Below are 14,942 nucleotides of genomic sequence, written 5' to 3'. Positions count from 1 at the left end.
AAATAGCCAGCACAAGCTTTGCACTGCTGGGTGCTGTGTTTGCAGCCTCCCCTCAGGTTTCAAGTGTTTCATTCAGCGTAGTGCGCAACATCAGAACATAAGTCATCATTGGAGAGGCCACAAAGCAATCCACATATTACGGAAGGCCCGTGGTCTTGCATGCAGCCATGGTCCTTGCCCTTGCACGCAACGGCAACAGCTGAGACACTGCTGTGAGGACAGCAGTGCTTCATTTCATAACAAGACAGGCTTGCGTACACACTGCACGTTCTCCACACTCAAGACATCCCTTAATTTTTGCAAGGAACTGTCTCCTCTACTGAAGGACTAATAAATGTTTCGCAACTGATTTCAATAACCGACTCGAGTAGCAAGGCATGGGAGCTGCCATGCTGATACAGGGTCATCCACTTCTAGCGATAACATTGTTACTGCTTTAAAGGCGCACAGCAATAAAAGCACAAAGGGACCCAGAGCTGAGGTGGTGCTTCGCACGGCCCAACACTTAGCTTTAATGCATGGCCGGGTTAAATGCAATCTGGAGCTTTGAAAGCAGTGACCACCCGATAGCAAAATGTGGATGACCCTGTATATATGTGGGCTTGAACATTAGAGAGATTTAGTACACTGTGATCAGCCAGCGTGACCCTCTACAGCGCGTTGGCGGGGCGCACAGGCTGGTAGGTCCCAACGAGGTAGGTATAGGCGCCGACATTCAGTATGTGGGCGCCATCTATCAGCATCAAGGGATCTGGTTATGCGCAGTGGAACGTGGAGTGGCAGATCATGATAAACTAAATCTCTCTATTACTGCTTAAATGCCATGTGGCAACATTTCTGGATGCAGGAGAACCTCGGTGACATGAACCTGGCTGACACAAGTTTCATGATATGTAACCGTAAAATTTCTTGGCTAGATTGCAATTTTACAATGTGCACAATATCGGACGTTAAACACTGCCCAACACCAGCACCGATAGGCACAAATGTGCGAACTGCTACCGCAGCATTGGCCACTACGCACTGCCATTGCCGATTCCACGAGTGCCAGTAGCACTCTACACACAAGCAGCAGTTTTCAGAGGCGCACGTGCGGCCCACTCATCGCCGGCGCTGAAATCTGATGCGCTGTATGTGCCGCAAGAAGCTCGCGGTTGCGCCCGATCCACAAATTAGGGACGTTGCGATTGCCAGTGATGCTAGGCACCGCGGACAGTTGTGGGGGAGCACGTGGAGCCAGCAGAATGTTGAGCACACCATCACCAGCCGCGCTGTACACGCCGCAACAAGTTTGCGGCGGTGCACGGTGGTCTCTTCAACCATTAACATACCTGCATGAGTTGCCCTCCCATGCTTCCGTACAATGATTTTTGTTCATTTTGATGACCAGAATTTTCGGATGATACAAATTTTGCTGTGCTGTTGTGACGAGCACTGCAAAATGTCTCACTGGCAGCCTGTATAAAAATCCAGCTTAGTAAGTCCACAATGGCCAACGCAGAGGCACAAAGGCAATAAGCCTCAAATCAAGCGCATCAGGACAACAAATGACTCAAAAGAATGCGAGCTGGCTGCATATGCAGCTGCAGCAGAAACAGCAGCGCTGTTACCAGTTATTCTAGTCCACTGAAGTCGCTCAGTGTAAATGAAGATGATGTTACTCTGCCTGCAATGAGTATTTGTTTTATTATTAGAAAGGCTCCTTATTGTTCTCAGTGCCCTACGCAAAGTCAGATTATTTGAGCTTTGCTTCGGATGCAGTGCAAAAAAAGAATTGGCAATTGGTTTAGCCAAAGAGATTTATCATACCTCTAAGGCACCAATTTACACGAATCAGTAAACTTTAAGGGAAAGTAATTGCAAAAGATATATTCAGAATTTCAAAAAGAAGGTTACACTTCTAAATAGTGGCCAGAACAGGAACACAGAATTTAAACCCTAACCTAGTTGTTAGTTGGCAAACCATGTCGATGAAAAGTGTGCAGGAACGGAGAGCTTTCTTCAAAGAAAACTGACCCAACTAACTAGGTCAATATATTTTCCACCATGACGACGCCTATCTCAGCCTGCCAAACATCACATTTAGGGGCATAGCATAACGCTGCTCTTTTGTCTGAGCCAAACACCCAGCTTACCATAGTTTTTTTTGCAAGAAGAAATCAAAGGACAACCTTTCATGACCAATGCATAGCCTCCTATAATGAAAGCTGAGGCAAACTGAGAAAATTCTCGTTAATTCAGTAATTTGGTCAATCCAGCCTTTCACCGGTGTCCCACCAAACATCCACGTAAGTCTATGACACCGGAAGCTAGTTCGTCTTGATGCCCAGGACAAACAAAAATGTCAACTAACCTGGACAGGCTCCAAAAGTGCCACCGTATCGAACAACTGGCTCGACAAGGTGTCATCCAAATATTTGTCCCAAGTTCCTGAACTACCTATCCATCTAAGTTTCCTGCACCCCTCAAATGGTCTGGCAATCTTGAGGAGGGGGGGAATTTGCAGCAATTGCAACATTTTTCTACCCCCTCTTTGGATGCCAATGCCCAATTACCGATCTTCGGTTTGCGATGAGCGGATGAAGAGAAGAGTGGGCACTCACGTAGTATGGCATGGCTGCATTGCCCACCAGGAACTGGTGGCCCAACATGGCGGCGGGTACTCCAGGTGGCATCGTGGGCATGGTCTTGCCCGCTGCACACAACAGGATCGCACGTGCCGTGTAGTGCCCCATTTTTAAGGGGGTTCAACTCTCGAGACACATTTAGTTCATTAAATGTGAGCAGATCCACACCCAGTTTCCAACTGCAGCAAGTGGATTTGAATATATTAACGAAAGCTCATCTTATGATTGAAGGAAGTATGGTTAGTAAATGCTGAAGAGACGAAGGACTGCAGTAAGGCATAAAAGAGCATTCTAAGAGAATTCAGACTAAAGTTACAGCTTGTCAATTTTGTGCTTTTGTTTAATGTTCCGAGGGTTTTCTCACGAATTTCCACAGCGATATGAGAACAGCCTGAATTGCTACCTTTCGAACAAGATTGAGTGCCTGTGGAGCACATAGTCAAATCTCGGTATAACGAATCACGCTGGACTGCAAGAAACCATCCATTATTTGAAATATCGTGACGAAAAACCTGCAGTTATAAATCACTGGTCAGGCCTAGGTATGAAAATGACATACCTTGGCAGTAGGCATGTATGTACACTAGCAAAATCTGCTCATTTATTTAAAGAAATTAGTTTTTTTCTGCCACGTGCAGCACATATGACCATACATTACATCACGCCATTACAGCACATGCACCTTCCACTTTGCTCAACACCTCATCGGGTACATGATTGCACCAAGTGACGAAAGTACAGATTTTGTCCACAGACAAGAAAACACAAGAGTTCGACCTCATCTTCAATCAGTGTTGCCTGAAGTTTGAATATCCTGTCTTGGTCATTCAGAATGATTGCGGCAGTCAATCTGCAAAGGCTCCCTGCACAAACTGCACCTGCGGGAGTGTTGATAATTTAAGCATAGTTTACGGAAGAGCAGCTATTCAAATTGCGATGACGCTTGCTTTTTGCACGTCAGTCGCGCCGGGTCACATGTCACTTCCAGGGAGTATCGATGGTTTATGAAAGAGCAGACACCAATCATTCGCTGAGTTCCCGCGTTTATACTTTTGACTTTATGACCGGCCACATGCTTCATCGCGAGCTCTACAGTCCAAAAAGCATTCAGCACTTGTTCCACACAGCGTTCAAGCAGGCCGCTATCATATATGCCAAAGAATCAACTGCGCTGTGGGGCGCAAGTTCGATGCTTCTAAATAGGTTGTGCGGGAGTGGTGGTGGCAGCGAGACAAATTTTCAACTGCGATGCCAAGCCAAGAGGCTTCTAAGGGATACAGATGGTAGGTATGCTATCCAGAGCTGGAAGCCAAGCTCGCAGTGTAGATCACCAAATTACATGATTTGAAGTGCAGACTAGTAGTACAGCCAGGCTAAATGTTCGTTGTTGGAAAACATCCACCCATACACCATTTTTTATTTTTTTTTTTTGGGGGGGGGGGGGGGGGGGGGAGGGGACATGCTACATAGGGGGGTCGACTCACAATAGTGTATGGTAGGCGGCATTTTCCGATTGTAGGTTCACAGATAGTTGTGGAAACATCTCAAGATCGCGAAAATGACAAGACTGAAAATTCGATTCCTGGACAGTTTCCTATTGCGTCCACCTCCCCTTCCCAAACCTGAGTTAAGTGAAAGTGTGCGCCGTGCGTGTGTGCATGTGTAAAGGATAACTCTGCAAGTATTATTCAGGTTAGTAGTAGTAACACTTCGGGACGAGTGGTAGGCAGCGCAGAAAACATGTACAAATGCCAATTGCCGAGGTAGTTCTATCCATAAAATCCCACCACTTTCGACATGCTTCTACACAATTCGCAATAAATAAATTTACAATAAAATGTTTTTGTTCGCACCCTCACAGTAAATCACAGCTCAGCTGCAATCGGGTAAATGGGGTAGGTGTATAGTAACACGGACAAAAAAACGGGGGAAGGTTCAGAACTCTTGCTCACTTGCTGACATGGAGTTCTTCAGCACGGATGTCGTTGCTGTGGCACCAGCCAATGAGGATGCTGTCGTGGCCAGTGTTGAAGCCGGCCCAGAAGGCAGACCCCCTGCTGTGGCTGGAACGTGCGAGTTTTCGTACGTATGCTGAAAAAAAGAAACGTGCTCAAAACTTGGCACCAATTTCTGCACAGCACTCACACAGCACGAAGAAAAAGAAAAAGAAGAGGAAAAAAAAAAAAGCAAGAAGGCCACAAATTGCGATTTCTACCACCACTCAAAACTCGTCCCCAGTGTTGAATTTCATAAAATGCTATGCATTTAAGCACAGTACCTGTATGGCAAAAGCAGTCAAAGGGTTAAGGGGGGACCCGGGTATTGAAAAATAAGTTAATATTTATGCCATCAGTATGAAATCGGCAGTGTTCATGTAAATTTCTGCGCAGATTTCAAATATGTTGTTGGTTTCTTTCTACATAAATTTGTTCAGTAGTTACAATAGCCTTGGCTTCCGAAAATATCCACTGAAGGGAAATTGCTAAAAGCTGTAAGTATCTGTTCCCTAATGTTTAAGGAAAATAAAACTACTTTTATGGCCCTGTCTTACTTTCCACCAAAGTTATGAAAGTTTGAAGTTTCAGCTTCGCAAATACAAACTCTCCCTTTCTAATTTTAAAATGTTCATACAGTACAGACCACTTATACTTTGTTGTGTTCCCTGCACTATCACGAGCCAATTATAAAAAAAGAATCATTAAAATCCAATGAGTAGAAGAGCAACACTGAAGGGTAGGCAAAATTTATACACTGAGAAAAAAAAAGAAAAATGAATTGCAATGTAAAAAAAATTAGTTTAAGGAGGGGGGGGGGGGGGACCCCTTTTCTTCCTTCAATTATGGTCAGATTTGCAACATTTGTGCATTTTTTTTTTTGTGTTCCATTCCAAAACTGCAAGCTGTATTTGCGTAATGCAGGCATAACTGAGTATTCTAGGATGATTTGGAAGTAAGTTGTGGCTTGTCAAACTTGCCAGACAAAAAGCATATTTTGGAGATCGCTAAATGATTTATTTTGATCTAACAGTGGTTAAAAAGCAGTGTTAAAGCTGAGGTATCGATCCTACAAAATAATTACTGTGTCCAAAATTCAATGAAATCAGCGAAAAATGTTTTGGCATATATTTGAATTACCAAGGCTAACAACAACTACCGTATTTACTCTCATAATGCTGACACTCCCGACTTTGGGTATAAAAAATTGGACTTTTTTTTTCCCTCGCATAATCATCGCACCACCAATATTACCACCACGAAAGTAGTCTGCCAGTGGTAACAAGCGCCATCTTCGGAGCGCTACTGAACCTAGCTGGCCTCGTGTACACGCGCTACCAGGAGGCGATAGCATGCTTGGCTAGATCATAAGTTATGCTTCATTTTTTTTTTTAACCTCCATGATGCTCGCAGTCGTCGCCATTTTGCGATGTGCCTCCGCGCCTCGTCAATGTTCCTTCGTTCTGTCCGTGCTACTTGCTTTGTTCTACCGTCTACAGTGTTCTTGGTGCCGCATCGCGATGGGGCAGTACCGTAAAATGAGGTTACTTTGTGACTGCAGGGGTTACTTTGTGACACGTGCTCGGTTTTCTGTATTTTACATCTCGCGCCACAACCAGGCGCCGCCGAAAAGCTACGAGCCGCTCAACAAGCTCGCCTGACATGCTGTGCCACCTATACCGGCAGCCGGCCGAAGTTCCCGCGCTCCGGAGCCACCCAGACGTCGACAGGTTGAATCGTGTTTTAGCGCCCATCGGTGAGGCACCGAAACTTTGTGTGCTCGACTTGTCCGCACGAGAAAACCAGCGAAAACAGATATGTACTTCTGATTGCTAATATCTAGGCTAAAATCAACTGTAATATAAATTTAATCAAGTCATGTTTGTATAAGGTTGTAGAAAGGAAACAAATGTTGATACTTCGCGGGGTAACTTTGTGACACGCCAACAAAGAAGCCAGCAGGACGGGAAAACCGACAACCGGAAAGAAGGGCAGCGCTTCCTCAGGGCAACGTCCCGAGGGTCCGCGGTACGGTTTCCGGAGAAAGCACCTTCAAGGGGTATGACTTTGTCGTAGTAAACTTCGAAGGACAACTTTTTCCGGGAAGAGTGACGGAAGTCAAACCTGAGGGGTACATCGTCAGCACTATGGAGAGGACCAAAAAGAATTGGAGATGGCCGGATCGCGAAGACGCTATTTTGTACTCAAAAGAAGAAATTTTGTACACAATTGAATCCCCTAGGCCAGTAGGCAAGCGATGCATATTTGAAGTAAAAGATCTTGATTGAGGAGGTACATGTATCAATCATTTGCAATACAATTGTAACGCTGCCAGAGCAGAAACCAATTGCAGACAACGCAAATAAACTTTTTATGGGGTAACTTTATGTCAGCCTTTTGTTTCCCTATCATATTCAGCCAAAAACAACGTTGTCACAAAGTTGACCCACACGGCAGGGCAACTTTGTGACAGCTTTTAACCCGATTATTGCCGTTTGTATTAAAGATGCGGATTTGTAGAACATACCGTTGTGTGAGGGAAGGCTTTAGCAGCGTTATGCCACTATTAATTCGTCTTTACGTTGATAATTGTTCAGCGAGAGAATGAAAACGTATGAATTCTGTTACAAAGTAACCCCATTTTACGGTACGCAAGTTATACAGCTGCTTTAAAGCTGAAAGCTTTCGAGTACGGGCTACAGAATAGCAACGGCGCTGCTAGCAGGCATTTCGGCGTCAACGAGTTCTGCGTAGTACGCTACTGGAGACAGCGATTGCAGTGTCTATGCGGACTCAGATCAAGTCTCTGATCGAGAGTAGAGCTGTATGGTTTGCCGTGAGCATTATACCACGAAACGCGGGGAGCGATGATGAGGCTGTGCGCTGCAAATAAAGTGCTTTAGCAATTTGTGCTTGTGCCGACCCTGTACTTTTATAACAAGGGTAAGGTCTGCTTGAAAGTAATGTCTTGGTTATATTTACAATAGTTAGCCTAACCGCCGTATTCACAAACACGCCTTCACCCGAACTTCTACTTCAAGCGGCACTCGAGGCCTGTTTTTCGTTTCAGAAAGCAATCTCCACTCGAATCGCTCCTCCAGCGGCAGGGAAAACTTGTTTTCTCGAGCATCTCGAGTCTGCGATGACGCTACCTTGGCCGCTCCTCGACCGCCACTCCGCTTGTAAACATGGCTGACATCGCATCGCTCGCTGTAAGGAATTCGTTCTACCGGTATACTAAACTTTTCACGAAAGATACAAGGATGCACCGAACCTTTCTCTAAAGCATCAGCTGAGAGTGACAGTGACCCGGGACTTCTGGCATGCATTAGTTTTATGAATGCGGCCATGGCTAGCCTCCGTCCTTCCCTGCCGCTCACGCCCTAACATGATCAGCCACCGATGTCTTTGCTGTTTGATCGTCGCATCATCCGCATTGCGCTTCTGTGGCGCGGGTACATTTCACGTCGCCACTGGATAAATGGACAACCTTTTCGGAGCCCACCGAGTGCAGAGTTGAGGCGAGATTTGACCGTAAATGGTGAGCTCGCCCGCGGCCGGAGTTGAGCAGCAGCGGCGCACTATCCGTGGCTCGCCCCACGCCGCAGACGGCGCCGAACGTGTGGGGGAACAGCGTGTTGTATGCAGTAAGCTGGCGAGCACCGGAGGCGTGGAGGGACTGTGCGGACATCTGTGCTGCACCCCGCGCATCAATGGCTTGCCCGTCGCCCTAGGGCACATCGCACGTCTTCGGACGCGCGGCGCTGTCGAGGGAGCGCGTTGGTGTGCTCGTCCTACGGAGGGATATTCGCGACCGACAAAGAGCATGGCTTTTCAAGCACGTTTGCAATTAGGGCTCCTTACTTGTTTAGAAACCGCACGCGGCATTTTCTTCTGGAGAGTCTAATTCAGTGTGCATGAGCTGCAATGCTTTGCGAAGCAGCACGCATGTTTAGCTCGCCTCCAAGCAAGCCAGAGCCATGCTTGTAAGAGATCACAGCTTGTACTTTTTTTTCCCTGCAATATATTTTGACGTCTGTCAAAGCCCGGCTATGAAAAAAAGTCTGTCAAAGCCTGGCAATAAAAAAAAAATCTGTCAAAGCCTGGCAATAACAAAAAAGCAAAGCGGCAAAGGCCGAGTGTAGATTTCACACCAAAAAATAAACCGAAGTATTCACACCATTTTTCGAAGCCTGCGTCACCAGCAGTGACTGTTGCGAGATACAAAAATATTTTCGGCCATTTTTCACAGCCGCCCTTTTCATCCAGTCCACAAAACAAGTTACACTATGCTGTTAACGTCGAGGTCGCTTGCGAAAGTTGTTTAGAAGACTTGACATGAAAAACTGAGCATGTTACAGAGTTCAGCACTCAGTTTTCTGGCCAAACGTTCATCCTAAACTGGTCCCCATATGCCACTTGCGCTGCTCCGAGTGGAGGAGGTGTTCTCGAAGAGAACTTGTCGGAGGAAACGCCGAGGGGCATTCATGAATCTGAATTGGCAGTGGAGTGGAGTAGCAGCTGTATTCTCCGCTCCAAGGAGTGGAGGTGCAGCGTCGAGCCAAGGCGCGTTTGTGAATACGGGCGTAAGAATCCAGATTCACAGCTATTTAAATTTGCTTTCAGCACTCTAAAACATTTGCTCGAAAATTTCCCCCACATAATTATTGCGCCCCCCAACTTAGCATCAACTGTTCGCGAAAAAAAAGTGCGAGCATTAAATACAGTAGATAAAATGAGCTATGACTGATTTTTTTGGTGTGAATGCCCTGTTTCCCATCGAGATAATTGCAACTCAGAAGAAAATTTATTTCGACAAGGTTTGAGATTCCGCATGCCGCGCGCGATGCAGTTTCGCAATTGCTGTTGCTTCCACGCCACTCACTTTTCCGACTGCTCGATCTTCGCGGCCATGAAAATTGCTTAGATATCACTTTTTCTTCTGCATCGTTATGATTAGGATGCTCATACGCGGCAGAAATCGCCTCAAGGAAATCTCTCTCCTACCTGTGGTGCAGAGCGCCACCAGCTATGCCCTTATCGGCCCATTGCGAAGCGTCGGCGCTTCATCGCCGACTGCGGATAACAGGATGCCAAGTTGCCGCGTCACCGATGTGCTTCTTATCTCTACCTTTCGTTTTTTAAGCCAGTATGACGCTCGAACCTAAATTTTTGACGTTTTACGCTGTGGTCGTGACGACGGAAGGTCACTAAACGAGACAGGCTGAACTATGTGACCTTTTCAAAATGGCGTCAGGCCGCAAACAGTCAATGTCGGCAACCAACCAAAAGTGGCCTTGGGTCACATGCTTTCGGAGCCCCATAGCAGCGAGTGTTTAGCACAATTTTGCCCCTTTGTTTTCTGTTTCGGGAGTTCGCTCACCGACGCCAATCGGGCCATGGGAATAGCCGAAATCACGCTCTTTCGAACGAGACCAAAATGATGCTGGTGGAGCGCATATTTCTCAATCTGCAGCCAATCAAAACTAGGTGCGATCTGAACTTTATTTTAAGGGCCAAAATTCAGATTTCTAACTTTGGAACGCTGTAACGTGAGAAATAGGTGGTATTTTTCAACCAAAATGTGCAGATAGTCACGGAAACGTCTCGGGATCTCATAAATGAATTAAAAATCCCGATGAGACCGATTTTCGGGCACAAAGACCCGTGGTGGACACGACCTTTGAAAACCGAAAAAGAAAGGTTTTTGGAAGATTATATATTCCGGTATTATGTCATAAACTACCCTTTCCACAATTATCAATGCCCTACTATTCGTAGAAATACTGCAAAATAATTATATAACAAGCGGCGGCAGCCGCAGAGCAGCGAGCAAGCGCCATTCCTCTCCCACAGAACTGAGCGCTGCTATCTAGGTCATTTTGGTTGTGAATTTTGCACTTTCCTTTGCCAGCCTCGGTGGCGACGCAGTCGAGGCATGGCTTGCTTCTGAATAGAAGCCTCACGGAGTCTTTCGAGTTTCCAGCATTCGAATTCAAGGCTATAAGGCAAAAGCGCACGCTCCGCAAAAACGCGGGGGATCAGGCGACTGCGCCTGCTCACGGGTTGGTCTCTGCCGGCTGCCTCCTCGCATCGGCTGCTCCGGCTCTTTGCTCTCGTCGTTGGCTGTCTTTGTGCCTGCTGCGTTCTGTTCGCCTTTTGCCAATTTTGCAATCGCCATATTTACGATCTCTCTACGAATGTGTTAAAAGTTGGGTTGCCGTTCACGATGCCTCGAGATGCGACACTCGTTCAGCACATGAAGGCGAAGGCCGTCCTTATGGCGAGGCGCGCCGCTAACGACATCGACGCCTGCAGCGTCCTAGCATCTATTACAGTAGAACTTAGAAAACAAGTAAATATTAAAAAAAGGCCCCTTGTCTTGCACCGCGATACCTATCCAGAAATTACCACAATGAATTTCACAATGCCAGCACATTCTGCAAATTTTAATTCTACAGGCCTGGACCCATATGATATACTCCTTCCTGTAACTTCAAAAACCAGCGTGCACAACTTTATGAAACTTGACAGTTATTCAAAAGGCCATGCTGTGAGCCTACCCTAAATATTTTATTGAAATATCTTGACTAACAAAAAAGTTAGCGCTCTTCTCAACCTTCTAGGGCCGTTTTCTCAGAATCACTTTTGTCTAGTGTGCCTGCTTGGGACAGCCGTATCTCTGGAACCGCTTACCAAATTTTCATGAGGTTTCTTTTATTCCATACCTCAATAAATTTCTGAGGGCAAGACAATTTCATTTTTTACAGGATATTGTGTCTGGAATTAATGCCAAACAATTAAAATTTGGTTAATGCAGGTCTGATTAATAACACTCAACTTTCTTCAGTAAGGAAATTTGGAAAAAGAGGAAGGGGTAACTATCCAGGAATGACCATAACAAATTTCCTAGTGCCAGCACGTTTTGCAAATTCTCTAGGCCTGCTCAAGGGACCCATGTAAACCATCTTGATATACCCCTCTAACTTGAGAACAAATGAGCCCAGCTCCACGAAAAGTGGTAGTTCTTCAAATGTTTATACTATGAGCCTACCCTGAAAATTTCAAATATCTCAAGAAATAAAAAGCTTTCGCGATTGCCGCTGCCACTGTGCCACTAACCTTTCCGAGTGTTCGACCTTTCGCGCCCATGAAAACTGCTTAGGTATCATTTTTCATCTGCATCGCCATGACTACGATGTTCGCATGCGGCAGGAATCGCCTGGAGGAAATCGTTGGCTCTCCTATCTGTGGTGCGGAGCACTATCGGCTACGCCCTTATCGGCCCATCGCGGCGGAGTGTTGGCGCTTCTCGCTGATTGCTGGTAACAGGATACAATTTTCTCTTTTCTTTACCTTTCTTTGGTTTTTAAGCTAGTATGATGCTCGAACCTAATTTTTCCTGTTTTACGCCGTGGTCGTGGCGACGGAATGTCGCTGAACCAGCTAGGCCTAACTATGCGACCTTTTCAAAATGACGCCAAGCCGCAGCATGCAGTCGACGCCGGCAGCCAACCAAAAGTGGTCGTTTCGGTCACATGCTTTCAGAGCCCAATAGCAGCGCGTTTCGCGCAAATTTAGCCCAGTTTTCTGCTTTGGGTGTTCCCTCACGGACGCCGATCGTGACACGGGAATAGCCTGAATCGCGATCTTTCGAACGAGACCAAAATGATGCCAGTGGAGCGCATATTTCTCGATCTGCAACCGATCAAAACTTAGCACGATTTGACATCAATTTAAAGGGGGCAAACGTTCAGGTTCGCAACTTTGGAGTGCTGCAACCTAAATTTGCAGAAAATTGCAGAAACGCCAAGAGACTGCGAAAATGAAGAAATTAAAAAAAGTCGATTTTTTTAGACCAATTTCAGACTAAGCAGCAGCCATTGCAATGAAGTTGCCCAATTCAATGCAGCCAGAAGAAGTAGCTTGTCAAGTTCGCAGGACTCTACAAAGAATCCACCTTTCTCACCAGGCCACTGTGCAGCATGTGCGCCCCTCTCCACCAGCCCTAGCTGTGCACGCATTCTTGGCCTCCGCGACTGGCATAAAGCTAATCCCGGAGGTCATACGCACTTCACGTTTGTGACAGAAGCGTACAACAACAGATGACGTTCACTGTCAAGTGCGCACATCGCCATTTCACAGGCAGCTGCATCTGCCAAGGACGTTTTCAACCAGCTACAGACAAATTCTCAGCCACTCTTGCGAAAAAGGCAGATTCCCAACCTCCTACATGAACTGTTGGTGGCAATGTTTAACATAGTCATTTGAAGGGCCCAAGGGCTCTAACAGCATTTGGCACAAACAAAACAAGTGACTCTTCCCAACACACCCGCTCACACATCACGCATTCACATCTCACTGCTTAAGGGGGGAGACGGCTTCTGAGAGCAAAAAAATCGAGAAAAAAAATCGATTTTTCAGAACTAGAATTTTTGAAATCTCCACCTCTTTTTCTACTGGTTTATGAATTTTCAGAGCGCTGGAGTCAATATTTCGGTTGTAATACGATTAAAAAATAAATATCCGCGCACACTCGGGGCAGATATTGACGCGAAAACGACGCTCTTTCCGCGATGCGCAGTTGTCATTCCCCGGTAGTGACTGCCACCATCTTGGTCTCGTTTGAAAGAGCAGCTTTTCATCTTCAATTTCGCGCCATTGCTGCGCGTTTACGACTATTGGTCGTGGAGAAAAAAGGCGCCAAAAGAGAGTCTCGACATGCGCTGCTATTCGTTAGTCGGTGCACGTGACTAAAACCTGTCACCCGATTGGCTGACACGCTTTTCGTCGTCTGCTTCACGCCTGTGGCAAGCGTCAGTGGGCGCCATCTTGTCGGAGTATCGTCGCTGGTGCGTCTTGCAACGATGTCGGCGCCGAAGTTCCGAACGACGCACAAGTTCGGAAAAAAGAGGAAGAAATCGCTCATTGACAACTTCAAGAGCAAGAACTCCGCGGAAACTGCAAGCATCGCTGATGTGTCACCGGTTGCATCTAATCGTGATGTGCTGACCGGGTTAGGCCTGACGTCAACGTCGGCGGCGGACGCAGAAGCTTCTGACAGCGGACGCGTTCGCCGCGACACACCGATGCTGCAACCTTCCGATATCGAAGCAGTCGGAAGGAAAGCGCAGGCAAAACTTCAACTGATGGCATCGACCCCTGCAACGGAGCGCAAGGTAGCTTTTGTCGGCGGAACCGAAGACACCGCCGAAGATGCCGAAGCTGCCGAGCCGCTCGACGACGCGACCTTCACCGTTATCAGCTTGAGTTCCGTGAACGCGCTACTGGCGTGTGTGAAGTGTAAAGTGTGCGGCGGTGATGTCAACATCGGTAAATGTGGCAGCGAATATGGCCTTGCGGTGAAGTTGACGATTTCATGCGTGAATTGCGGCGACATTAATTGTGGCTGGAGTTCACCGCGTGTGATCGGCGGATAAAAAAAGAATCCGTTCATTGTGAACACTCTTGCCGCGCGCGCGATGCAAGCAACCGGCAATCAGCGCGGTGCGCTAAATGATATATTCGCAGTGATGAATACAGTTGAACCCCTCTATAACGAAAGCCCTCAAGAACGAAATTCTCGCGACAACGAAAAATTCTGGCGCCCCCGGCGAACTCCCATAGGGTTCAATGCATTTGTCCCCTCTCAACAGCGAAGGGTTTTTAAAAAGCAGTCCCGCATTAACGAAAGTTTGAGGTAGTGATCTGCAACATTTTTTCGGCACATCAGCCAGTCGGGAACATAGAATGGGCGAAACTGCAGCAGCACACTCATCCGACAAGTCGAGCCCGTTCATTTCACCTGCCAACAAGCACCGGCGCAGCCATTTTTGTTTACTTTCGGTTGGTTCGGTAATGATGATGATAGCAAAGCATATTTATTTTTTTTTTGCCCGCTGAAAGCGGCTTTTTGCTAGCCTGTCTGTTGGCCACTACTCATGTATGTGACGTTTCACGCCACGTGACGACACCGCCGGCCAACCGGGGAAGAGCAAGGAACCTCCTTTTTTTTCTTTTCGCTAGTGCGCCGACCACGCGACCACGCTATCTCGCCGATCTCGCCATCCGCCTTGTGCCGCTCGCGACTTGCCCACTTGCCTGTGTACAGTGTTTTTGGTTGTTTTTTTTTTTTTACTGTCGGAAACATGCCGCCTCCTGTAAAGAAGCGCAAGTTTTTGACGCTGCAGGAAAAGGCTGCAATTATCGCCGAAGCTGAAAAAGGCAGGAAGAAGACTGATATTGCGGAGGAGTTCGGTATCCAGTGCAGCTCGCTTTCTACGATTCTGAAATCAAGGAATGGCATCATGGCGGCACTCCA

At 46.8% G+C, this 14,942-nt stretch overlaps 1 protein-coding gene across 7 annotated transcripts in view; it reads right to left on the bottom strand.

The window, feature by feature from the left end:
* The window catches only part of LOC146196752 (uncharacterized), a 68,051-nt gene that overhangs the window by 18,025 nt on the left and 35,084 nt on the right, over positions 1–14,942 (bottom strand). For all 7 annotated transcript variants that reach the window (XR_014706140.1, XR_014706141.1, XM_084598501.1 and 4 more), the window contains 2 exons: positions 4,580–4,718; positions 2,604–2,695 (listed from right to left, as the gene is read on the bottom strand). Coding sequence is in view for 5 of the 7 variants with exons in the window: in XM_084598501.1 (XP_084454627.1) it covers positions 2,604–2,695; positions 4,580–4,718 (231 nt within the window). In the remaining 2 variants the exon portion in view is untranslated. The remainder of the gene's footprint in view (positions 1–2,603; positions 2,696–4,579; positions 4,719–14,942) is intronic.

This window comes from Amblyomma maculatum, chromosome 3 (genome assembly GCF_055883805.1).
Source record: "Amblyomma maculatum isolate TAMU_Amacu chromosome 3, ASM5588380v1, whole genome shotgun sequence".
NCBI classification, from domain to species: Eukaryota; Metazoa; Arthropoda; class Arachnida; order Ixodida; family Ixodidae; genus Amblyomma; species Amblyomma maculatum.
The sequence above is the reverse complement of the archived record's forward strand: the minus strand, read 5'-3'. Positions and strand labels throughout refer to the sequence as shown.